Consider the following 25,420-nt stretch of genomic DNA (forward strand, 5'->3'; position numbering starts at 1 on the left):
TCAGTGCTTAGGGGGAGCTATGGCTGATCTACCCTTCCTGCCTGCTCATAGGGAAACCAACAGCATTAACAGCGGTCCTCCAACAGGTGCTGCCCCTTCCATAAGAAGTTCTCCCAAGTCTTGTCTTCTCAGAGTGACTTGACCCCCGTCCCACTAGTTTTCAGTTAAATGCCTTGGCCCTCCCTCCCCATTCATCCTCTGGACTCACAGTCTCCTCACCTCCTACCCCCTACTCTCACATCCCCCAAAGCCCTTAAGAGATCTAAGTGAGCAAATCAATAGCTTTATCAAAGAAAAAACATATCATGGATTATATTATATACCTTCTTTTACCTAAGTCTATGGGGCTTTTGTTCTCAGAGAAGTCAATTATTTGTTTCTTAACAATCTGTGCTGGCCTTCTGATATTACACTCCTCATTCTGATGACAAGCTCCAAAAAACTTTTCAATTATGGCAATTTCAGCTGACTTCCATTCCCAAAGAGCCCCCTCTACATCTCCCAAGGAGACTAAATACACCATATTTCTTTAAAATATGCATGTCTGGCAACTCAAAAGGGTACCATCTGGTTCACATAATTTCTGCATGAAGTTTCTGAAAAGCCTAAAGAACATACATGATCCACTCCTGCTGCAACAGAAGCCAAAACATTCCATTGCCTTCATACAAAGCAACTCAGCTTAAGTGAGGCGAAGTCTGGCTGTGTTCCTTGCAAGGGGGTACAATGATCAACTCCCTTAGAACACGGCTCACAAATTAAAATACACATATTTAATCAAAGTCATGCTAGAGAAAGAAGATAAACATGGAAATGACATCACCCTCAAGAATCATTTTTGAGTCCTGGGAAAAGTAGAGAACTGGCAAGAAAAGCAAACTGGGACTCTTACAAAACGACGCATAGGAGAACGCAAAAGAAAGTCGGAATAATTAAAACAAGAAGGCAACAACGGCAGTGGAATGATCATTGTACCCCCTTGCAAGGAACACAGAAAAATGCCCAACAACCTGGACCGGAAAACACTTCTTGAGTTCCCTAGCTCCCCATCCAAGTCTATTATGGTCATTCTTCTCCACTGCTCTCAACTTTGGGGAGGCGTCAGCACGGTGACTTTGGGGTACGTGTGTCTCCTAAATTACACACTTAAGAATGTATTTCCAGAGCGAAGTCCTTCCCAGGTCACCAGGATGAATCAGAATTGTTAAGCGATTGGAGAGCCCCCAAAAAATGCACAGCCCAATTGCAGATGCGGACAAAATGTTTTTGGGTCTTCAGAAGTGTGCATACCAGCATACATAAATTCCCCAGACTTAAGAGTTCAGATCCAAGGTTGGCAAACTCTTTCTGTAAAGGGCCAGACAGTAATAATTCAGGCTTTGTGCTCCAGGCTGTCACTGGTTACAAATGATTCAACTCTGCCATTCCCAGGCAAAAGTGGCCACAGATGACCTGTATCCAAGCGAGCATGGCTGTGTGCCAATAAAACTTTATTAATGGACACTGAAATCTGAACTGTAGGTAATTAACACACGTCACCAAATATTATTTTGCTTTTTATTTGCTTCCACCATTACAAAAATGTAAAAATCATTCTTAGCTCACAGGCCATACAAAAAAATAGGTGATGGGCTATATGGAGCCCATAGGCTATAGTTTGCCCACCCCTGGGTTAAAGCTTCTAGATAATACGGAGTCTAAATATAGGACATCTGTTTCAGATGAATGATGGAGACACCACCTTGAATTTATGCAAATATTAGAAATCATGAGGAAGAGAGTGGAGGACAGCAGTGGATTTATGTCACACAATGGTGACAAGGACGGTACTATACGGTCTCAGAATCATGCAGGCCTCTCCCTGAATGCTCAGAGGACCACATTCCAGCTGCATAACCTTGAACAAGTTTTATTTAACCTTGCCCAGCCTTAGTTCCTTCCTCTGTAAATGGGGGATAACAAAGTACCTTCTTGATAGAGTTATCATGAGGATGAAATAAGATCGTGCTTCTAAAAATACTTTGCACAGCACCCAGCATTTCTGCAAAATAAAGCTATTTAGTATTAGTCTTATCTGATAATACCCGTGGATAACTGGTTGACTGCAAAACATTTTTCCTGGATATGAAGGTAAGATTTTTAGAAATCCGGACTCCTCACTTATAAAAGCCAAAACTCCAAACAGAGGAGACGCTTAACACAAAACTAATACAATGAAAGGACATGTTAATTTTGGTACAACACCTCAGTTATCCAGCTATCGGGAATCTAGAAAACTCAAATTTCTGTAAAAGTTGTGAGCTCGAACTCATGAAGAAAGAATGCACCATAAGCAATCACTCAACAATTCACTCAACAAGCATCTCTGAAGACTTCTGTGTGAGAATAGTTTACAATATCGAGTAGGAAGGCCCAAGAAGTAACCAAAAGAATTTCCACACAATAAACATGACATTATCGATGTGTGTACATCAGGGCTCAGTGAGTTGTGAGGGTGAGCAAGGGCTTTGGAAGAAAGAGGAAGAATACACAGAAGGCGGGTGAGCTGAAGTTCTGCAGGCTCGAGAGATGGCGGTGGAATATTCTAGACAAAAGTAAAAGAATAGGCAAAGGAGTGAATGGACCCGAGGCTGCTGGACAGTGGAGACGGAGGGCTGCTAGAAGGGGCTGGGACCGCAGGAAAGGTCATCCCACACCAAGTTAAGGAATTGAAAGAGTCTACCCTAGGGCTCTGGGGACCCCTGGAGGAGCCCTGGAAGGGGAAGGCTAGGGCCCTACTCCCTGTGAAGCAGGGGGATGTGGTGGGAAGGGGATGAATGGGAGGAATATCTAGGAGGCAGAATCTACACAGGACTAGTGGCTGGATGTCATTGAGGCTGGGAACAATAACAAAAGTGAAGACATAAAAATAGTCATGAAGGGGCGCCTGGGTGGCTCAGTTGGTTGAGCGACTGCCTTCAGCTCAGGTCATGATCCTGGAGTCCTGGGATCGAGTCCCGCATCGGGCTGCCTGCTCAGCAGGGAGTCTGCTTCTCCCTCTCCCGCTCTCCCCTCTTGTGCTCTCTCTCTCACTCTCTCTCTCTCTCTCAAATAAATAAATAAAATCTTTAAAAAAAAAAATAGTCATGAAGCAGTAAATATGGTAGATTCCAGGAGAGACGGATGGCGTGGTCTGCTGGTCTACAATTGTGTGTGTGTGTGTGTGTGTGTGTGTGTGTGTGTGTGTGTGGTCGGGGTGGAGGAGGGGTTGATGGATGCCAACTTCAAAGCCAGGAACAGCTAAGAAACAAGAAGAAAAGGCAGGAAAACACACTCATATGACACACTCCCAGGCCTGTGCAGATACATGGGGAAGAACGGCCGACAGCCAAAGCAGCAGGTCACGCCCTGTTGTATCACTCACTGAAGATGTCCCACACGCTCCTTACGTAGTTCCTGGAAAACGTGCTACAGAAACTATCAAATGCATATAAATACACAGATTCAAATAGGATTTAATTTTTCACTTTACCCGTTTTTGCTTTTTCTTAAATTACGGCAGCCCACAAAAATACTGCAAACCTTTTCTCCCTACCCCACAGAAGAATTTGTGTATCAGCCTGTGCATTAATCCATTCATTCTTGAGAAATCACGATCATTTCTCACACACAGCAACACACACAGAGGCCTTCCTAATTGCCGAGTTCAAGCCCTCGCTGAAAGATGAGAAAGCTCCGTGAACTTGAGAACACACCTTCACCTCTCTGGTACACAGAGGAGCCCCAGGGCAGATACCAGGATGCAGGGAGGAAGGAGGTCCAGGTGATTTTCACGGGCTGTTCATCTTTTCTCATTTTTTAAAATTTTATTTATTTATTTGAGAGAGAAAGCCAGAGTGAGAATGAGCTGGGAGGAGGGACAGAGAGGGACAGGCAGACTCCCCACTGAGCAGGGAGCCCAATGCCAGGCTCCATCCCAGGACCCCGGGATCATGACCTGAGCCGAAGGCAGACGCTTAACCAACGGAGCCATCCAGATGCCCCTCTCATTTGTTAACATGGTGGAGGCAGCAACCCACTTTATCAGGTTGCTGTGAGGATTGTGTACGTTTGTCAATTACCTACTTAGAGCCCGAGCAAACAAAACACACTTGATACATGGACACTGATGAACAACCTCTGATACTGATCTCATTATCCCCCTTAGGGATGACGATATCAAACCCAAGGAGAGTTAAGTTACTCTTTCTCAAAGTCACACTTCCTGGCAAACACGGGAAACCTACTTCTCCCAACCCCAAATCCCACGCTCTTTGGGTATTCCATGCTACCTGCACTTTGGCCCACCCCCTCGTTCAGTACTCATGCTGGGGAGGTTGGCAGCTCCGCCATTTTGGCACAACCCCTATTCAAAGACAGACCCCCAGCCTCTGCACATCCAAGCTGTTTCTACCAACATCAATACAGACTCAGCTCCTGGAAGTTTAGCTCCCAAACACTGCAGAATGGAGGAGAATGAAGGCACATTTGATAGACTTGATTTAACAACTCCCACTCAGAGAGGGAATAAAAGACAAGAAAAGAGAAATTCCTTTATTCTCCCCAGTTGCACCCACTCCCACTACTGCTCCTTCAAAATAAAACTGGGCCGCCATCTACTGCCCCCAGGACAGGATCCCACTGCAGAAAGCAAGAGAAATAAGTCAGTTCTTGGCTTTTGAGCTTCCAAGGGCTCAAACCCTAGCTACCTATGGCCAAACCATGGGATTTTATATGCCATTTACACTCTGAAATTTCTTCATTAGATGCTAACTGTACAACATCACTCTTGGTCCAGGTGTCAGCCCCTCACGTCTTAAGAAGACATGACCATGTGCTTTAGACAACAACCATCTTTTCTCAGAAAAAGCGCCTAGTCTAAGACATCAATTTGAATAGTAGGAATCCAGTATGAATAAAATTCAAGGCTGTTGGTTAACCTTTTTAACACAAATTTTATGAGTTATAAAAAATTTATTAACGTCTGTTTTAAGACAGGATTTTTACTTATGACTTGATGAGAGCACCGAAGAAGAGGTTTTATCTGCCTTAGAATATTCTAGAAACTACCTATTCTTGCATCCTCTTCTCAAAATATTCCTAAATAGGTCACTACAAGCAAAGCTCTAGCTCCACCTCATTTCTTGCCAGTGTTTGCACAGTCGTGTGAGGCTGCCCACTCATTGCAAAGCCTGCCTTCTGCCACTCGGCACTGTTGAATTTGTATCATGACTAGACAGCTCTCTGCCCTGACACCTGATCATTCCGCAGCTCACACATCATGCCAGTCAAGCTCCTCTGGAGAGCCTAACACAGCAGTGGGCAAATGCTGAGTTCAGCTCCATCCAGCGTGCCTTCCAACAAAGTTTCCAGGAACATCCCCAGACAAGAAGCCAAGAGCTGTCTTACCAGAAACCATGTTTAGCTCCTAAGCAAGTACTGGCAACACCGTGGGCAACCAGGAATCATCCTTCGACTATTCAAACCTGAGAAAAAAGCTGACCTGCAGATGAACCGTTCAAGAAATATATGCTAGTCTAAGACCTTTAAGGAAAAGTTGCCGATTATTAGTGGAACATGTTAATTTATCACACGTGGTTTTCTTTTGACCTACACAGCTTTTAAAAATTTTTAATAATTACCAATATTTTAAAAGTAGGGAACTGTATATAAAATGTAGATTTTGAACATTCCTCCCTATAAGTCAAGAGGATCTAAACAAACCATAGGTTGGAGTTAAACAGGAGACCATCCAGGTTCCAACTCACCATCCTCACTAGGTGCTGAATGTTTATTCAACATTAGCAGACAGTTACTGAGCACCTACTATATGCCAGGCAGTGTTTAAAAGGTTTAGGAGGCTGTAAGGGATAAACAGGACAAGAAATTAACAGACAGTTATATCCGCTAAGCGGTGATTTTAATTGGGTAACACAGACCACTTCTGTTTTAGGGAAGATGGAATAGATATAGTTTTTCCTATTCCTCCCACTAACTGCAACTAAAAACTCTGGACATTATATATAATATAAACATAAGAAACCCTGAAAGGTGGAAAGAAAAAGGTGTACTAGCTAGAAATCTCAGGACCCAAGAAATGACACGGGGGTGAGTTTCCTGCACTTTCTTTTTTCCCCATATACCCAAGACTTGGAGCTAAAGAAACCAGCAACCCAGAAATACTAACAGGTGCAAGGGGAAAAAAGTCCCAGTAAAGACCCATCACTCTCTCTAGCCAAAGGACCAGGCAAGGGACAGCCTAGCAAGACAGAAAATGTTTATAGAGAATAACCATTCTACTCCAGCTCTACTCCAAACACTACAGAAAAAATGTGGCCCCACCCCCCTCCACACCAGCAAAGGACGAGTGGGCAGCCTAGACTTCCACCTTTCCCAGGCTATAATGAGGTGACCCAACCCTCACCCTCTCTTTACCCTGGGGTCATGCCAGACAAGACCAAGTAGGGAGCCGGGACTTTCATCTCCACCAACGAGTAACCACTCCCACCTTGCTCTCACCTTTGGTGTCAGCGGAGACTACGAAAAAAGCCTCGACTTCCACTTCCACAAGGGCCAATGAGGTGCCCCACCCCTCGCTGCTGGGAGGCCTAGCAGAGAGTCAGGACTTTCACCACCGCCAAGTGGTAATGAGGCCACCCAGTCTCATGGTGTTGGCTGAGGCCACTTGGGGAGCAGTAACAAGGCTCTTCTACCTGTCCCAGCCAAAAAGGTATCAGTGAAGGCCCAGTGGGGAGCCAGAACTCCCATTCTGAGTACCAAGACTCTGAGTGGGGAAAGAGGGCATCCACCCCACTTAGAAGTAACAAGGCAGTGCCACCATCTTTCCCTGCCACAGCAGTGAAAGAGAAAGCCAGTAAAAAAGAGGCAATTTAAATGAGATCTAGTCTTGGGGCACCTGGGTGGCTCAGTTGGTTGAGTGTCCGACTCTTGATTTGGGCTCAGGTCATGATCTCAGGGTTATGAGTTCAAGCCCTGTGTCAGGCTCCACACTGGGTGTGGAGGTTAGGATTCTCTCTTTCCCTCTCCCTCTGCCCCTCCCCCTGTGCCCACAATCTCTCTCTCTCTCTCCCTCACTCTCTCTCTCAAGATAAATAAAAAATAAATAAGATCTAGTCTTATAAAATAATACTTAAAATGCCCAGGTTTCAATTTAAAAAATCACCATCATGCCAAGCATCAGGAAGATTCCAAACTGAATGAGAAAAGACATGAGAGAATGTCAACATCAAGATGACAGAACAATCAAAATTATTGGACAGACTTTAAATGAGCTGACAAGCAATTATGACAATGCTCAAAACTAATGAAAAAATAGAAAGTCTCAGCAAAGAAATAGAAAGTTTCAGCAAAGAAACAGACAATATAAAGAAGAACAAAATAGAAATTATATATGAAAACTCAAATTTAAAATATTATATGAAAAATATAATAACTGAAATAAAAAGATTCAACCTTCAACTCAACCACAGAATACAGGAGAAAACAATCAGTGACCTGGAAGGTAGAACAACAGAAATTACCCAATCTGAACAACAAAGAGGAAATAAACTGGGGGGTGAGGGAAGAACAGAGCTCAGGAACATGTGGGACTATAACAAAAGAACTAACATTCATGTCATTAGGATCCTAAAAGGAGAAGAAAGAGGGCAGGGGCAAAAACAAACAAACAAACAAACACAAATCAAAAAACAAAAAACACACCACACTGGAAGAAATAAAGGCTGATGGGGCGGTCTGGGTGGTGCCAGTCGGTTAAGCATTTGCCCCTTGGTTTTGGCTCAGGTCATGATCTCAGGGTGGTGGAATCAAGCCCCGTGTCAGGCTCCATACTCAGTGGGGAGTCTGCTTGAGATTTTCTGTCTCCCTCTCCCTCTGCCCCTCCCTGCCACATTCTCTATCTCTAATAAATACATAAATATTTAAAAAACTAAAAAAGAAAGAAGGCTGAAAGTTCCAAATTTGGCAAAAGACATAAACCTACAGATTCAAGAAGCTAACTGAATTCCAAGCAGGATAAAGCAAAAGAAACCCACACCAAAACAACATGGCCAAACTTCTAAAAACCAAAGAGAAAGAGAAAGAATCTTAAAAGCACTGAGAAAGAAATGATACTTAACGTGTAGAGGAAAACACCATCCAAATTAAAGATTTTTCATCAGAAATCACAGAGGTCAGAAGAAAGCGGCACAGTATTCAGTGCTGAAAGAAAGGAGCGGTCAACCATGAATCCTATAACCAGAGGAGGTATCCTTCAGGACTGAAGAGAAAATCAAGACATTCTCAGATGAATAAAAACTAAGAGAATTTGTTGCCAACAGACCTATCCTAAAAACGGCTAGAGGGATTTCTCAAAACAGAAAGGAAATGATGAAGGAAGTAATCCTGGAACATCAGGAAGGAGGGAAGAACAGAGTAAGCAAAACTATATGGTAATTAGTACAGACTCCTCTTCTTGAGTTTTCTAAATTATATTTATGACAAAAGCAGAATCACTGATGATTAAGCGATGAGGAGTAAGTCATAATCATAGGACACTGATGTGTTTCCAAACATATACAGAGGAAATACTCAACACACAGGAAATATTAAACACAATTATATTATAAATGGAGGAGGACAATGGGACATAAAGGGAGATAAGTCTACATTTCACTAAAACTGCTAAAACAATGACACCAGCAGATTGTGATAAATTATGTAGATAGAATGTGATACCTGGAGCAGCCACGGAAAATGCTATACAAAGAGATACACTCAAAAACACTATAAAGTTGACCCTTGAACAACACGGGTCTAAAGTGCAGGGGTCCAACTGTATGCAGATTTTTTTTAAGGGCTGACAGCAAAAGCCACAACATGTTTATTTACAACTGTCCACCCCACTCTCCATGGGACCTAATCAAAGGAGACAGGTGCAGAGGCCAGACCTGCTGCCCTAAATGTGGGGTGGAGGCAGTCAGCAGCTCCCCCATAGATCCAAAACCAGACATGGCTGCATGTCACCTAGTATACTGAGGGGGTGACTGGGTCTAGGGAACTCCCTGGCCCTCTCACCACCCGAGTCCTTCACACACCCAGGCTCCGGGGATGCACCAAGGCAGCCACAGACCTCAGCCCCTCCCCACCAGGTGCAGGAACCCCCCCCCCCCGCCCCAGCCATACCATCTTCCCCACGCCTGCCCATCCAGGTGTGCCTGCAGCTGCCAATGGTCCCAGGCCAGTGGTACATCTCCAGGCAGATGGGGCAGGTACACTGCACCTCCAGGCCTATGTTGCTGCCCACGGGCTGCTACTGCTGAGCTGAGGCCACCAGGCTGCACAAGATCAGCATCTTGGGGCCACACTGCTACCACCCTGTATCCCTCTCCCCCTCCTAGACACACTTTTTTCCAACAAATACACATACAACACTATAAACATATTTTCTCTTCCTTATGATTTCCTTAATAACATTTTCTTTTCTCTAGCTTTATTATTGTAAAACTACAGTGTATAATATATTTAACATACAAAATACATGTTAATCAACTATGTGATTGGTAAGGCTTTTGGTCAACAGCAAGCTATTAGTAATTAGGTTTTAGGGGAGTCAAAACTTGTATGTGGATTTTCAACTGTGGGGACATCCCTAACCCCAGCATTGTTCAAGGGTCTACTGTATATAAATCAAAATGAAATTTTAAAAATCAAGTAACACACAGGAAAGCATGGGAGAAAGATAAGAAATAAAACAGAAAAACAAAAACAAAAACAAAAAACAAAATAATTAAATGGTATCCTTTAGCCCTAACATATAAATAATTACATTAAATGTAAGTGGTCTAAATACACCAATTCAAAGACTGGAAGATTGGATTAAAAAGCATGACTTAACTATATGCTGTCTATAAGAAACTTCCTTCAAATATTGCAGTATATGCAGGTTAAAAGTAAAAGAATAAAAAATTTATATCATGCCAACATTAATCAAAAGAAAGAAGAATTGGCTATATTAATATCAGATAGAGGAGACTTCAGGGCAATGAATATTACCAGAGACAGAGAGGGACATTCTATAATGACCATGGATTTAAAAGGGTAAATCCACTAAGTAGATACAGAAACCCTAAATTTGTAAGCATCAAATAGTGGAGCTGCAAATCATACAAAGCAAAAACTGATAGCAGTGAAACAGGAAACAGACAAATCTACAGTTCTATATATGAAGTCTTCTCCCAACAATTAATAGTACTTGACACCAAAAAAATCAATAAGGATATAGAAGAATCTGACACTATTAACCTAATCAATACTTATAGAACACTCCACCCAACAACAGCAGATACATGTTATTTTCAAGTACCCACAGAACATATACCAAGATAGGCCATATCCTCAGCCAGAAAATAAACCTCAACCATTTTTTTTTTAATTGAAATCACGCAGGGTGTGTTCTCTAATGACAATGGAATCAAACTAGAAATCAATAACAGGAGCATAACAGGAAAAATGCCAAGCACTTAGGGACTAAAATGCACAATTCTTTTTTTTTTTTTTTTTTTTTAAAGATTTTATTTATTTAACAGAGAGAGAGACACAGTGAGAGAGGGAACACAAGCAGGGGGAGTGGGAGAGGGAGAAGCAGGCTTCCCGCTGAGCAGGGAGCCCGATGTGGGGCTCGATCCCAGGACCCTGGGATCATGACCTGAGCTGAAGGCAGACGCTTAACGACTGAGCCACCCAGGCGCCCCTAAAATGCACAATTCTAAATAATCAATGGATCGAAGGGAAAATCTCAAGGGAAATCAAAAAGTACACTGAACGGAATGAAAATTAAAATACAACATATCAAAATCAGTGAGACACAACTAACAGAGTGCTGAGAGGAAAATATATAGCACCAATGCATATATTAGAAAAGAGGAGAAATCTCAAAATCAATGATCTGATTTCCCTCAAGAACATAGAAAAATAAAATAAATTTAGAAATAAAACAAAGAAAGCAGAGGAAGGAAATAAAGAGCAAAAATCAATGCAATTGAAAATAGCAAAAAACAACAGAGAAAATGAAACAAAGACCTGATTCTTTGAAAAGATCAAAAAAACAGACAAACCTCTAATAAGACTGACAAAGTAAAAGGGAGAAGACACTAATTACCAATATCAGGAATGAAAGAAGGGACATTACTATGGACCCTAACTCTCCACACATAAAATTGATAACCTAAATGAAACAGACCAATTGCTTGAAAGACACAAACTAATAAAATTCCCAAATGAGAAACTTTTTTTAATGATTTTATTTTTAAGTATCTCTACACCCAAAACGGAACTCGAACTCACAACCCCGAGATCAAGAGTCACATGCTCTCCTGACTCAGCCAGCCAGGTGCCCCCCAAATGAGAAACTTCTAATCCCAGATGGTTTCACTAAAAAATTCTACTAAATGTCTAAAAAACAACTAACACCAATTCTACACAATCTCCTCCAGAAAACAGAGTAAAAGAGAACACTTCCCAATTCATTTTATTAAGGCAGTATTACCTGACACCAAAACTACACAGACAAGGTTGCTTGACTGGCTCAGTTACTAGAGTGTGCAACTCTTGATCTCAGGGTCATGAGTTCAAGCCCAACGTTGGGCATAGAGCCTACTTAATAAAAAGACAAACAAGCAAACAAACAAAACCCTACAGACAGTACCAAAAATACCAATATCCCTCATGAATACAGACACAAAAACATCCATGACAAAATATTAGCAAGTAAATCCTATTCCTATAAATTTATTCTATATATTTAAAAAGAAATATACACAATGACCAGGTGCATTTTATTCCAAGGATGCAGAGTTGGTTCAATTCTCAAAAATCAATTGATGTAGTCCATCATATTAATACACTAATTAACTGGGGGATATGGGATCATATCAACTGACGTAGAAAAAGCATTTGACAAAATTCAACACCCACTCAGGATAAAAAAAAAAAAAACTACTCAGAAAAGTAGAAATAGAGGGGAACTTCCCCAATGTGATAAATAACATCTACAAAAACCCTACAACTAACATTGCACTTAATAGTAAAAGACTGAATGGTTTCCCCTAGGATGGGGAACAAGGCAAGGATTGCACTCTCACCATGTTTATCAAATAATGCTGAAGGTTCCAGCTAGTGTAATAAAGCAAGAAAAATAAATTAAAGGTATACAGATTGGAAAGGAAGAAATACAATTGTCCTATTTTCAGATGACATGGCTGTTTACATAGAAAATCCCAGGGAATCTTAATTAAAAAAAAAAAAAAACCGTCCTAGAACAATTAAACATACAAAAATCAATAATATTTTTACATGCTAACAGTGAAGATATGGATACGAAAAATATAATACCTTTTACAATTGCTTTAAAAGAGCATGAAATACTCAGGTGCAAATTTACCAAAGCATGTACAGGACTTGTGCTCTGAAAACTATAAAATGCCAATGAAAGAAATCCAAGAGCAAATTACATGGAGGGACACGCCGTGTCCACTGACTAGAAGACTCAGCACAGGGAAAATGTCAGTGCTCCCCAAACTGATATACAGGTGTAATGCAATTGCTTTCAAAATTCAGAAAGGTTTTTTTGTAGATATAGGAAAGACGATTCTAAAATTGAGATGAAGACACTAGAATAGCTTAAAACAATTTTGAAAAAGAAGACTAGCGTGGAAAGAATCAATCTGATTTCAAGACTTACCATGTAGCTACAGTGATCAAGACTGGATTATGTTGACAAAGGAATGGACAAATACACATAGATGAACAGGAGAAAACAGAGAAGACACGAATATGCCCAAACGAATATGCCCAGCTGATTTTGACAAAGGTACAAAAGCAATTCAGTGGATTTTCAACAAGTGTTAAGTGGATATCAATGGGCAAAAAAAAATTATATCTGGCCCGAGTCTCATGCCTTATTTTAAAAATTAACTCAAGGGGTGCCTGGGTGGCTTAGTCATTGAGCGTCTGCCTTCGGCTCAGGTCATGATCCCAAGGTCCTGGGATCGAGCCCCACATCGGTCTCCCTGCTCAGCGGGAAGCCTGCTTCTCCCTCTCCCACCCCCCCTGCTTGTGTTTCCTCTCTCGCTGTGTCTCTCTCGGTGAAATAAAATCTTAAAAAAATATAAAAATAAATAAAAATTAACTCAAAACGTATTACACACTTAAATGTAAAATATAAAACTTTTTAGAAAAAAGCTGAAGAAAAAATTCTTGGGATCCAGGGCTAGGCAGAGTTCTTAGAGACCAAAAGCATGATCCATAAAGGAAGAAATTCTCAAACAGGACTTCATCAAAATTAAAAACTTTTGCTCTATGAAAGACCAGGTTAAGAGGATAAAAAGAAACTAAAGACTGGAAGAAAACACTTGCAGACCACACGTCCAACAAAGGACTAGCATCCAGAATATATAAAGAACTCACAACAATTTTAAAAATCCTATTAAAAACAGGCTAAAGACAAGAACAGACATTTCAGCTAAGAGGAGATACAGAAAGCCAATAAGCTAAGCACACGAAAAGTTGTTACAATTAGAGAAATACAAATAAAAGCCACAATGAAATTAAAAATAAAATAAAACAGTAACAGCAAATGCTGAGAATGATGTGGAAAGATTGGAACCTTCACACATTTCTAGTAGGAAACCACTCTGGAAAACTAAGACAGTTTCTTAAAATACTAAACACGTTAACTACCATAAGATCCAACAATCGCACTCCTGGGCATTTATCCTAGAAAAATGCAAACTTAAGTTCACACAAAAACCTGTACATAAATATGTACAATAGCTATATTCATAAGAGCCCCAACCTGGAAACAACCCCCATGTCCCTCAAAAGGTAAGTGGTGATGGATCTGTTTTGTCGCCTAATTGTATCAGTTTACACAGCTTGGTTGTGATTGTGAACTGTAGTTTTGCAAAATGTTACCACCGGAGGAAACAAGCCATGTAAAGGGTACAGGGATCTGTATTATTTCTCCCAGTTGCTCCTGAATCTGTAACTATCTCAAAACAAAGTTTAATTTAAAAATACACGGGATTATAAAGGTACCAAGGACACTGAATACACTTGTCAAAATATTAAAATATTTGTGGTGTGGTTTTCAAAAACACCTGGGTAATGTGATAGCGAGGGCAGTCTATTTGAACTGGGTGGTGAGGGAAGCCTTCTCTGCTGAGGCACCCTAAATTCTGTGCTGTGATCTAAATGATGAGGAGACACCTTGCAAAGATCAAGAGACAAGGCAGGGCAGCTTGAGCGAACAGCTACCACAAAAGCCCTGAGATAAGAAGACCTTAGCACATCAAAGGAACGGAGAGGTAGTGTGTCTGATCACCGGAGGGGGGGGGGGGGTGCAGTTTCACAGGCCAGAGGAGGAGGAAGTCTGAGTTTTATTCTAAATGCCACTAGAAGCCACTGAAGAATTAAAGACCGGTAAGCAGAGGAATGATACATGTCTGAGACACATTTTAAAAAAGAGCATCATGACGGCGGTGAGTAAACGGATTGTACCCCATAGTAATCAAGGTCTGGGAACTGGGCGGGAGACTCCTGCAGCCGCATGGGCGGGAGGCCAGGGTCAGGGCCAGGAGGAGAGTGGCAGCAGAGATAAGAGAAAGATGAACACATTAGCAGTTTGTTTTGAAAACAGAACCAAGAGGAAGGGCTTTCTGATGAACTTCCTTTCCAATGAGGGAAAGAAAAAAAATCAAAGATGAATCCTGGTTTTCGTTTTGTTTTACTTGAGCAGCTGAGCACACGGCGGTGTGGTTTACTGAGATAGAGACCACCAGCAGAACAAGTTGGGGCAGAGAAAATCCAGAGTTCAAGTTTGTATATCTTAAGTTTGAGAGTCTTCTAAATATCCATGGGGAGAGGTGACCTATGAGTTTGTCAGCAGTCTGTATTCAGAAGGACCATCTGGACTAGAAATACCATTCACAAAGGAATCAATGGAATCAATGTGTGGATTGTCTATACATCCGTGACGCTGGAGAAGATACCTTGGCAGGGTGGAGGCTGAGACAAAGGGGAGGTGCCCAAGCCAGAGCCCTGGGGCACTCCAGGATGTCTGGGGGGTGAGGTGGGGAGGTCAGAAGGAGCAATAAAGGAGACCGGGAAGAGGAAAACCGAGCCAGTGTATGATCCGTGAGCGGAGTACGGTCCTCAGAGTCACAGGCTGCTGAGAGTCAGGTGGGGAAGTGATCCCAAGATGTGGCAACTTGGGGGGAGGGGTGACGCGAGACCTGGACCTCAGAGCCCACAGCGGACAGCCAGCAGGAACTGGCTGAGAACAGGAGATGAGAAAGTAGAGATGGGGCAACAGATACTCTTCTCAGTACATTTTGCTGGGAAGGGGAGAGAGAAAATAGGATGGGGTGAAGCAGGATCTCAGACCAAGCAAGGCCTTTTCCCTATCTTTTTTCAAGATAGATGATAAGAGACAGTATGGCCATATAGTGCAACATCCCTGAGAAGGAGAGGGGTGGGGGGGTGGGGGGTGGAGCCCAGCGGGGAGGCGGCCAGGTGCTTGTGTGTCCTTGTTACTCTAGGACAAACAGAGGGGCGCCCCCGCATCAGCCGGCAGACCCCTCCAGGCCTTCAACTGTGGCCCACAGGAAGACGGGGGATGAAGAGGTACAGCTCCGCCATCAGGCTCAGGAGGAGGCACCCAAGTCATCAGGCCTGGAACCCCAGCAGCTTCTGCCCCTGACGGATGCTCCGAGCAGGCAAAGAAAGCTCGAGGCGGCATCGGTCCAGTGCCAGGGGGGAAAGGCACCACCATCCATCCAGTGGATGAGGAAGAAAGCCGGAAGGAGCGACACTGGGCTCAGGAAGGTCACTGCTGGGGTGCTGTGGTGACAACACATGGACGTGACCCAGGGAATTGTAAGGCAAGAGCTCCCTGGGAAGGCATTTCACGGAACTCAACAGTTAGAATGGCAAGAGTACCTCCCTGATCCCGTCCCTAGCCTTCCCCCAGACCCTTGCCCCCACTCAACACTTTCCCAGGTTTCTATTGAAATGCAAAATCCAACCATCCACATTTTGCTGGTGTAGAACCTCCAAAGCACATTCTCCTATTATTTAGCCAAATACAGTAGCAGCGTTTCAGTTACCGACCGTTTTGTTACCTGGGTAAAGCAATGCCAATAACAGCTCCCCCAAATACACATGATTCCACACACACTTAACTTTAGGTAACATAATTTACATTCAATTGTTAATAAAGCTGAAAAATTAATCTGAAAAAAATAGCCAAAAAACAATATCCCTGCTTTTAAATACCTTTTTAAAATCAAACTCCAAGCGAATGATATGCCAAATTACATCTACTTTAGAGAAAAAAAGTCACCAGGGGTAAGAAATGTTTGGATTATATTGTGTAAAAATCAAAATCAATTTGGCTTGGACATCTATTCTAGCGTCCTGACTTAAAATTAAAAAAAAAAAAAAAAAAAGCAAAGACTTATAGATGAATTTATCAAGCCATCTATGTGGAAAGGAACAAGAATGTTTTAGCGTCATGTATTTTCTGATGCATCTCAGAGAAAAAAAATAAATCACCATGGATTTCGCAAAGTGCGTTTTTATCTCTCTAACGAGACAGTGAAACAAGAGACATTCATTGCCTCCCTAGAGATTCTCATAATTTACAAAGACTATCCTTCTCTGAAGTGTTTATCCATAAATGGCCAGTATGGGCAGCTGGTTATCACACGAAAAATGTCTAGGCCCCTATGACCGCTCATCATTTTTTCTGGTTAATGCATTAGAAGAGAAAGGGGTAGGGGAGTTACCCGCCCCCCCAAAAAAACCTGTTTTAACATGAAACCTACAAGTGTCACCACCATCTAGGGTCATCACTATATGGTTAATTTGGAGACAGAAGAAGAAAAAGAAGAAAAATAAACTGCTCCCTAGACTTCCCTGGGATGGGGAACACGTCTTCTGGAAGTCCAAAGAGAAAGAATATGGCTATTCGTACAGCGTTCGGGTCAGAGGAAGTACCGGTGTGGCCTGAGCGTCCTGTTCCAATAATAACCACCATGTCAAAAAACCACCATGAATTATGCCTTATTAAGCATAATACAAATCAATGAGTGGTAACCCTAATGAAATTACTCTAAGCTGCATTTTTATTAATCGGGCACCATGTCTGGTAAGAAACCACAAGGCCATCTTTAAGCTCTTTGTATTTATATTTAATAATTCAAGCTATATCCCTACCAGTAGGAGGGTACATTTAAAAATCCTTTCAAGAGAAAAAAAGCAATTATGAACTAGGGACACTTAGGTTCTAAGTCCCAAATGCTGAAGAAGAGAATTAACTAAATTTCGTGATCAACTCCACTTGTGCTCTCTTTCCTTACTTTACTTCTCCCTCTTCCCTATTGGTCTCCACCAGCTGCCAAAATGAGGAATGATCCCTGGGGTTTACAGTTTTTCATCTTCTATAAAATAAGGGGATTTTTTTTCTCCCTCAGAGATAAGTGAGGTACCAAGAAAGAAGAACCAGTTATCAGGAGGTTATAAGTTATTTTACCTTGTCTATTGTTGAAAAAAATCATCTTCAGTCACCATGGTCCTAGTTCCCTTATTTGTAAAAGATCCTTCCTACCTTATCATCTCTCTCTGAAATACTTTAAGTGAATTATGAATTTCAGAACTGGGAATTATATATTGAGATATAATCCACAGACCATACAATTCACCCATAAAGGTGAATTCCATGGTTTTTAGAATAGTCACAGAGTTGTGCAAGCATCACTACAATCAGTTTTAGAACAGAGACATAGCTTTCAAATCCTCTAATCCAAGGTACAGACAAAACTAAGGTTTAGATGGGTTAAGTCATGTTCCCAAGGTCACAGAGCTGGTCAGTGGCACAGCCAGGTCTGGGTCCCTGGGAATTGTCAAGCCCCTGACATCATCTGGGACTCCCTTTCCCCTGCCCTGGAAAGGTTCTATGTGAATTAAAACCTGCTGTTAAAACGTTGTCTGAGAAGAACATCTGACCTTTTTTTACTCTCATGCTCCCTCTTATATTAAACCCAGTCTAATTTCTCCACCAAATCTGCCCCATTGCAAGATTTCTTAGAGAGACTTCTAGAACAGATAAAAACTTATCTAGGGCACTTTGACCACAAAATGTGGTTTGTAAAGCGCAGAGAAAATCTATGATTCCTTTCTTTTTCAATAAATGCACAAAAGACCTCAGCTGATGCAACGAAGGTCTAAATGAGACCCACTCTTGTTTTGTTTTCAAGGGACTGATTACAGGTGGTTAATCTCAACAACCTCATCACTAGCATGACCCTTCTCCAACGCCAATAACCTCCTAAGACCTCAACCATTCACGCTGACTTGTGCTCAGAAGCCAACTTGAATCACCCTTGAGCTTATGTCTGTCGTCTCTGAGACATGCTCCTAGGAAGTTCATACCAAATAAATGAAAATCTTCAAAAAAGGTCGGTTCCTGGCCAGTGTGACAAGCACAGCCAGAGATTACTCCGAACCCCTGGCTGCCCAAGCGAGGAGAGGAGCGCTCTAGTTCTGAGCTCACAGCAGCACTTGCCCGAGGCTCCTGCCTTTAAAGGTCCCCACCCCGTTTCCATGACACTCTCTCTTCTCTCTCCTGCATTCTACCAGTTCTTTCCTTCCTGTGCTCCTCCACCCCCAAAAGTTTCCTTTATTCAATAAATATTTATTGAGTGGCCCCTGTTTATCAAGGACTGGGCTAAACATTGTCCCTAAATGTGGCTGCTCCCGAGAGTCTGTATTTAAGTGCTTACATTTTTTAATGTCCATTTAGGGCTTAAATCCCCAAAAGTCTGTAGCTCCAGTCTTGGCCTTACCCCCTGAGACCCAGATCAGGGCATGCACCTGCCCCGAAGCCAGGGACATCTGAATGGCCCCAGACCCTTCAAAGGGCCCAGGGCCAGCAATGAGTGCACCCAGCTGGCCCCTCCTCCAGGACTCCTTCTCACCCTGCAGAGCACCACTGTCCATCCAGTGTCCCCAGCCAGAATCTGGGCATCACCCAGTTTCTTCATGGAAGGGGTGTGAGTGATGGGACGCCAGTGTCCTCAGCCTGAGACTGAGGCTAGAAAAGGATCCTCTAATTTCAGCTGCTTTCCAATTTGTGGCAGAAGCAGTCTTAAGATCTCATAAACGTGGATTCTCAATGAAATCTGTCCAACTTGGTGCTAGCCAAATTGGGGGGCGGGGGGGGGTAGGGAGAGACAGAGCAACAAAACCAGGGCTGCAGGTTTGGGATAGGTTCTACCATGTGAGCTCTGCCATGGCCAGAAGAGACTACAATCTTGGAATACAAATTTGCTTGTCGTCAACACACACACTCACGAACACAGAGAAACTGCCTGCCTCCCTGCCTGTTTTCCTCCGCTCAGAACGCCCTTCCCCCTTCCCTCCCCCCACCCCCCACCCCAATTCCGGCTCCGACTTAATTCCCAAACGACGCGTCCCCTCCGGGAGGCTTTCCCGGACGCCCCCACCGGGCTGTCTGCCGCGCTCTGCGCGTGAAGGTGCGTCTAACACTGTTTACGCGTCTGCCCGCGTCTCCGCGCCAGACAGGGCTCTCCGGGAGCAGGAGCCGGGCCGGCGCCGCCGGGGCCGCACGCAGGCGAGGCACCGCCATGGGGAGCCCGGCCCGAGGTCGCGGCGCGGTCCGGCGCGGTCCGCCTCCAGGCGCGCGCGGGGCCCAGGACCCCCGGACCCGCCGCGAGGCTCCAGCACGCGCCCCCGAAGGCCCCCAGCCTCCAGGTAGGCGCCCGGCTGCCCCGGGGTCCCCGGCCCAGCGCGGGCAGGGGGGCGGCGCCCAGCGCAGCGCGCAGGCCTCCGCACGCCCCTCTCCCGCGCGCGCGCCCCTGCGGCCCGCCGCCTCTGCCGCCGGCCCACGGAAGCCCTCCGACTGCCAGTGCTCAGGGCAGAGCGCCTGCCGGGGGCGGCGGGGGGCGGCGGCGGAGGAGGAGCAGGCGGCCCTCACTGCACCTCCGCGGCCCAAGAGAGGCCCCTCGGGGCGCCAGAGGCCTTAAACCTCGGGGGACCGCGGCCCCCGGTGGCCCCCCCAGCATCCCGACCTCCCCCGTGCCTCCCTACCTGGCTGGCTTTGTGGAACTGCTTCTTCAGCCCCGCCACCGACATCGCGACTGCGCCCGGCCGGGGCGCGGGGGTGGTCTCCGGGCCTCGCCGGGCCGCGCGGCCGCGACGCGCAGGGGAAGCGGGCGCTGGGGCCGGTCCCCGCGCGGCTGGGCTCCGCCGGGCCCGCCTCCCACGGCCAGGGCCACGGCCGCTGTCACACTCGCACACACGCGCGCACGCAGATGGCAACACGGCGTTCCAAAGCCCCCGCGCAGCCCATTGGCCGAGCCGCGGCGGTATGCAAATGAGGCCGCCGGGGCCGCCCACGCCTCATTGTTGCGTGGAGACCTGGGGCCGAGCGGCCGGGAAGCGGGGCCTGGGAGGGCTGGGCGCGGGGGGCCCCGGGTCCCGCGGGCAGGCCCACGCACGGTTTCCTGCGGGCCAGGGGCGCAGCAGGGCCACGGCTGGGGAGGGAGGGTGCGCCTCTCGGGCTTCGGGGACGTGGTGCGAAACCTGCTTTTGCTCGCGGGCAACATCGCCTCCCTCAGGCGCAGTTTGGGTAGGTGTCCGTTTTGAGGCAGGGACGCTCCCAAGTCCGCCAGGGGGGACCGAATGCGACCGGAGGGGGGACCTGCGGTGGGAGGGCAGCGAGGCTGTTTCTTCTTTACCCCGCGCGGTGCTCTGGGTGCAGTCTGCCCACATGACTGTGGCCTTCTAGAGGGGCCAGCAGTTATTGGGTAATTTGCTGATAAATATGGTGCTCGCGAAGCCCACTGTCAACTGCATGAAGAGCAAGGGTCTCCAAGGAGCTGTGGACTGCGCGCTCCTTGCCCGGGGGACGCACCACGCGCGGGACCCCGCCCCCTTGGTAATGCCTACCAGTTGGCTAGGTTATCGAGCGTCATTTCGCACAGCTGAGGCCCAGCACGGGGCCTGAGCACCCGGTGCCCCCTTGTGCCAGAGCTGCGCCCACCAGGTCAGCATCTGCGCAGAACCCTGCCTCCAAAGGTCCCCAGGGCTCCGCAGACCTGCAACCCACTCTTAGCCACGCTAAACGCTGAAAGAAACAAACATCTTCCTCCAAGCTCCCTCTAAGAGAGAGAAGCTCCCCTTTTCTGAGCCCTCAACAAGTCCCATCTGGGATGACCAAGAGCCATGGTTTGCCCAGGACGCTTCTGCTTTTCGTACGCTTGCTGTTTCCGGGCATCCACGCTTGGCGTCCTGCGTTTCTCCAGGAAAAAAATCCTTTGCCATTAGCTCTGGACTCCCTTGTCCCTGACTTCATCCCAGTGAGGATTCGTGGGTAACTGCACCTCCCTGTACGTGTGTCCTCACTATCCCTTAGAGGGTGTGGACAGGAGTGAGCAGAAGCGTTCTTTCTCTGGTAGGGCAGAAGGTGAACTGAGGGGAGGGAATAGAGGTGGCCATCCCATGGATTAATTAGCATGGGCCTGACTGGCCTTCAGGTGGCTGACACCAGCCACATAAGTAATTGGAAGGTGTGAGGATGGGGATAGCTGGGTCAGAATAGCATGGAAGGGTGGCCTGTCCACACAACAGCTGAATCCCACTCAACAGCAGGCTCCACCCCAGGGGAACCGCACACTGAGGGCAGCTGGGTGCGGGGACTAAAGTTGGGGTCCCCTTTGTCCTGGGCTAGTCCAGTACATGCTCATCTGCCTTCTTTCTCCACGTCCCAGACGGCTTAAATAGCACAAGTCTGAAGGAACTTGCCCCTAAACCAATCCAGCTCTGTGCCCTTTGGGAAGAGAGTGAATTTTTTATTATTTATTTATTTATTTTTTAAAGATTTTATTTATTTGACAGAGAGAGACACAGTGAGAGAGGGAATACAAGCAGGGGGAGTGGGAGAGGGAGAAGCAGGCTTCCTGCGGAGCAGGGAGCCCGATGCGGGGCTCGATCCCAGGACCCTGGGACCATGACCCGAGCCGAAGGCAGACGCTTAACGACTGAGCCACCCAGGCGCCCCGAGAGTGAATTTTTTAAACATTTTTTTGACATTTCTTCTGTGGTTGATGGTATATTCAAGTTTCCCACCCCAGTTAATGTTGGTAATTAATTTAATCAGGTATACAGTTATACATCATTTCTCGTTATTTTTAAACTTCAGAATCTTTTGTGTACATTTTTTCCTTTGTAAAAGTATTTGTGACCTTCGTTTTTCAGTGATTAGACACATGAAAAGGTTTGCCAGTTTCACTGGTCTTTTAAAATGGTTCTTGAGTTTACTTATCATTGCCATAGATTTTTTTTCTATCATTGATTTCTTTCTCATATAGTGTTTCCTTCTGTTCTGCTCAGGAGATTGAAGTTATTAACAAAAGGAACTGGCCCTGTTTAATGTAAGCTGGAACAGGATGTAATGGAGAAGGGTATCAGGTGGCCCAGAGATTCATGGCATAGGGTAGCACGTGGGGGAATCAGCAGGAACGAGGAATCTCAGTGGTCAGATCCTCGGCATGTCCAGGCGCAGCTCATTGGGATGTGCTGGCCACTGAATGCTGGCTGTGGTTACCAGAATTAAGGCTAAGCTCTTCCCTGCTTCTTTCAGGCATTCAGGTGAGATTCAGAGTTCCAGGGGGAACATCTGATTGGCTAATTCTAGATGCTATGCCCAGGCTCTAGATGTCTAAGATCCACACCATGGTGGATCTCCCTAATACAGGAAGCAGCTTTAGATCCTAGGCAGCCAAAAAAAAAAACAAATTATCTAAGAACAGCATCAACACAAAGGCCCACTAACCTTTATTTGGGGGCCCCTTAATCTCTTCAGTGGAATATGTGGTTTATGTTTTTTTTTCTTTTGTGTTTTATAATCAGCACATATAAGGCTATAAATTTTCTTCCTGAGTACAACTTTGGCCTCACACCTTGTTCTCATTATGTGATATAGTTCTTCTGATTGTTTTCTTTTTTTTTTTTTTTTAAGATTTTATTTATTTGACAGAGAGAGACAGCGAGAGCAGGAACACAAGCAGGGGGAGTGGGAGCGGGAGAAGCAGGCTTCCCGCCGAGCAGGGAGCCTGATGTGGGGCTTGAACCCAGGACCCTGGGATCATGACCCGAGCCGAAGGCAGACACTTAACGACTGAGCCACCCAGGCGCCCATCTTCTGATTGTTTTCTAAATAAATTTGTGATTGCAGTTTTAATGCCCTGTTTGATCCAAATGTTCAGGCCTATTTTTTTTTTTTTATCTTTTCTAGGTGTTTGGATCGCTTTTATTGTCTGTTAAATTCTAGACTTGTACCATTGTCAAATAACACATCCAAAAGATTTTTTTCATAGCCTGTTATATTAAATTTTATAAATGTACTGGAGAGGTGACATAATGTGTGTTCTATTTTTATAGTACAGTTTTCCTCTTTATCCGTAACGGGAACACGTGTTCCAGAAGGCCCTAGCTCGGAGTGAGATTTCAAACTCATGCGAACTAGAGCCACAGTGGCCTGTTCAAGGCTTGCCCTTTATGTCACTGTAGCCCCTCCTGTGACCCGAGGGCCCACAGCTCTCCAGTCTCTTTAGGGGAGGAGTATGCAAATGTCTTGGGCTATTGGACCGAGTTGGCTACATGAGAAAAAAATCAATAGGAGGGCCTTGAGACACACATAAATGTTACTCTGGGCCTTTGGTGGTCTTCATGGGTCAATGACAAGAGGGATGCTGTAGTTGTCTTGGCACTCTGGATAGATGGCCCACGTTCTGGCAGAGGTTGGGGCGTTCTCCTGTTCCTTTCCTTGTGGTCCTTGGCTCTCACGTCCCCTTGACCTTCCCTGGAGCCGAGCACTATGCTAGCATGCATTAACATTTCTCTGTCTTGTGTTTAGGCCAGGTTTTGAGTCTAGTATTTGCAGTCTTTGCATCTGGTCCTGTGGTGAGTGACTCACATCTCCCTGCGTGGAAGCCGGAGAGCCTTGGGTAGGGGTGGAGGGGGAGGGAAGCATACTGATTAATATCTAAAACAGGATGACATATCCCATTTTGTATCCCATAAATCAAGTCTTGTGGACGTATTCCTCCAATGCCCTGTGTCCTGATGTTTTTTTCCTTCACTTATGGAAGATGGAGAGCGGTAGTCTACAGTGCCTTGCTTATGTTTGGGAGCTGAGCTGTAAATGTTTTTCAGTGCTATCGTATTCTGCCCATGTTTATAATTGTTGTGTCTTCCTTGTGGGTTGGAATTTTAGCCATAGAAGGTAACCTATTTTGTCCTGTTTATGGCTTTTTGTTTCTATTTTACTTTGTCACATATCAATCTGTGTATCCCTACTTTTTGTTTATACGTGTTTCGTATGTTTTAGCTGGTCTTTTTTTTTGTGGTCTCTTATCTAGCTTTATAGAGCTATAATTGATATATGACATTGTGTAAGGTTAAGATGTGCAATGTGATGATTTGATACATGTATATATTGTGAAATGATCACGATGAGGTTAGTTACCACTTCCATTGCCTCATATAATTATCTTTTTTTTTAAAGATGAGAACATTTAAGACCTACTCTCTTGGCAACTTCCAAGTATGCGTCCTTTCCTTTTGATGTCTCAGTTTGTTTCAGGCATGTGTTCTTATAAATAGTAAAATTTAATTTTGTTTTGGGGCCAAAATAAGTCTTTGCCTTTTGTTAGAAAGATTTAAAGCATTCGCATTTATTAGGAAAAGGATAAATTTGGTCTTGGTTTTGTCATGTTATGGCATGTTATCTGGGTTGGTTTTTTTTTTCCCTTCGAGTATTTCCTTCTATCACTGGTATCTAATTGTTGACTCAGATTTTCTTTACCCTTTTGGAAATTATACGTCTCTCCAATTTTTACTCAACCAGTGGTTACCATTGTTCTATAAAATATATGAACTTATATTCTCTGTCAACATCAATAATTAAACATTCCGTGGAAGCCATAGCCTGACTAGCATAAGCCATGGCTGGGGCACCCAGCCAAGGTCTTCTTCGTCCCTCCTTTGACTTAAACCAGCTCATACTCTGGCCCTAGCAGTCTGAGAAAATCTCCAGCAAAGACCAGAGTCCAGTATCCTTCGTAGGAAACAATATCAACCAGGGTGAGACTGGACTGCAAGGTGTTGGTTTTAAGTCAGGGAGGCAAAGATAGGGAGAAGACAATTTGAAATTTTGAGATAAAAGAATAGTGAAATTATTTTAAATTCAAAATAAATGTTTTCGGAAGTATGTATTTCCCATTAGATAATAACACTTAAAGAAAATTTGGAAACTATTGGA

The 25,420-nt window shown here is 44.7% G+C and overlaps 1 protein-coding gene across 4 annotated transcripts in view; it reads right to left on the reverse strand.

Moving 5' to 3' along the window:
* The window catches only part of SH3GL3 (SH3 domain containing GRB2 like 3, endophilin A3), a 135,350-nt gene extending 114,972 nt beyond the window's left edge, over positions 1–20,378 (reverse strand). For all 4 annotated transcript variants that reach the window (XR_010404805.1, XM_064569806.1, XM_045899304.3 and 1 more), the window contains exon 1: positions 20,185–20,378. Coding sequence is in view for 3 of the 4 variants with exons in the window: in XM_064569806.1 (XP_064425876.1) it covers positions 20,185–20,229 (45 nt within the window). In the remaining variant the exon portion in view is untranslated. The remainder of the gene's footprint in view (positions 1–20,184) is intronic.
* Between the last annotated feature and the right edge of the window lie 5,042 nt (positions 20,379–25,420).

The sequence above is a fragment of the Mirounga angustirostris genome, unplaced genomic scaffold, assembly GCF_029215605.1.
Source record: "Mirounga angustirostris isolate CCGP_5_RB_7025 unplaced genomic scaffold, mMirAng1.0.hap1 SCAF_9, whole genome shotgun sequence".
Taxonomy (NCBI): domain Eukaryota; kingdom Metazoa; phylum Chordata; class Mammalia; order Carnivora; family Phocidae; genus Mirounga; species Mirounga angustirostris.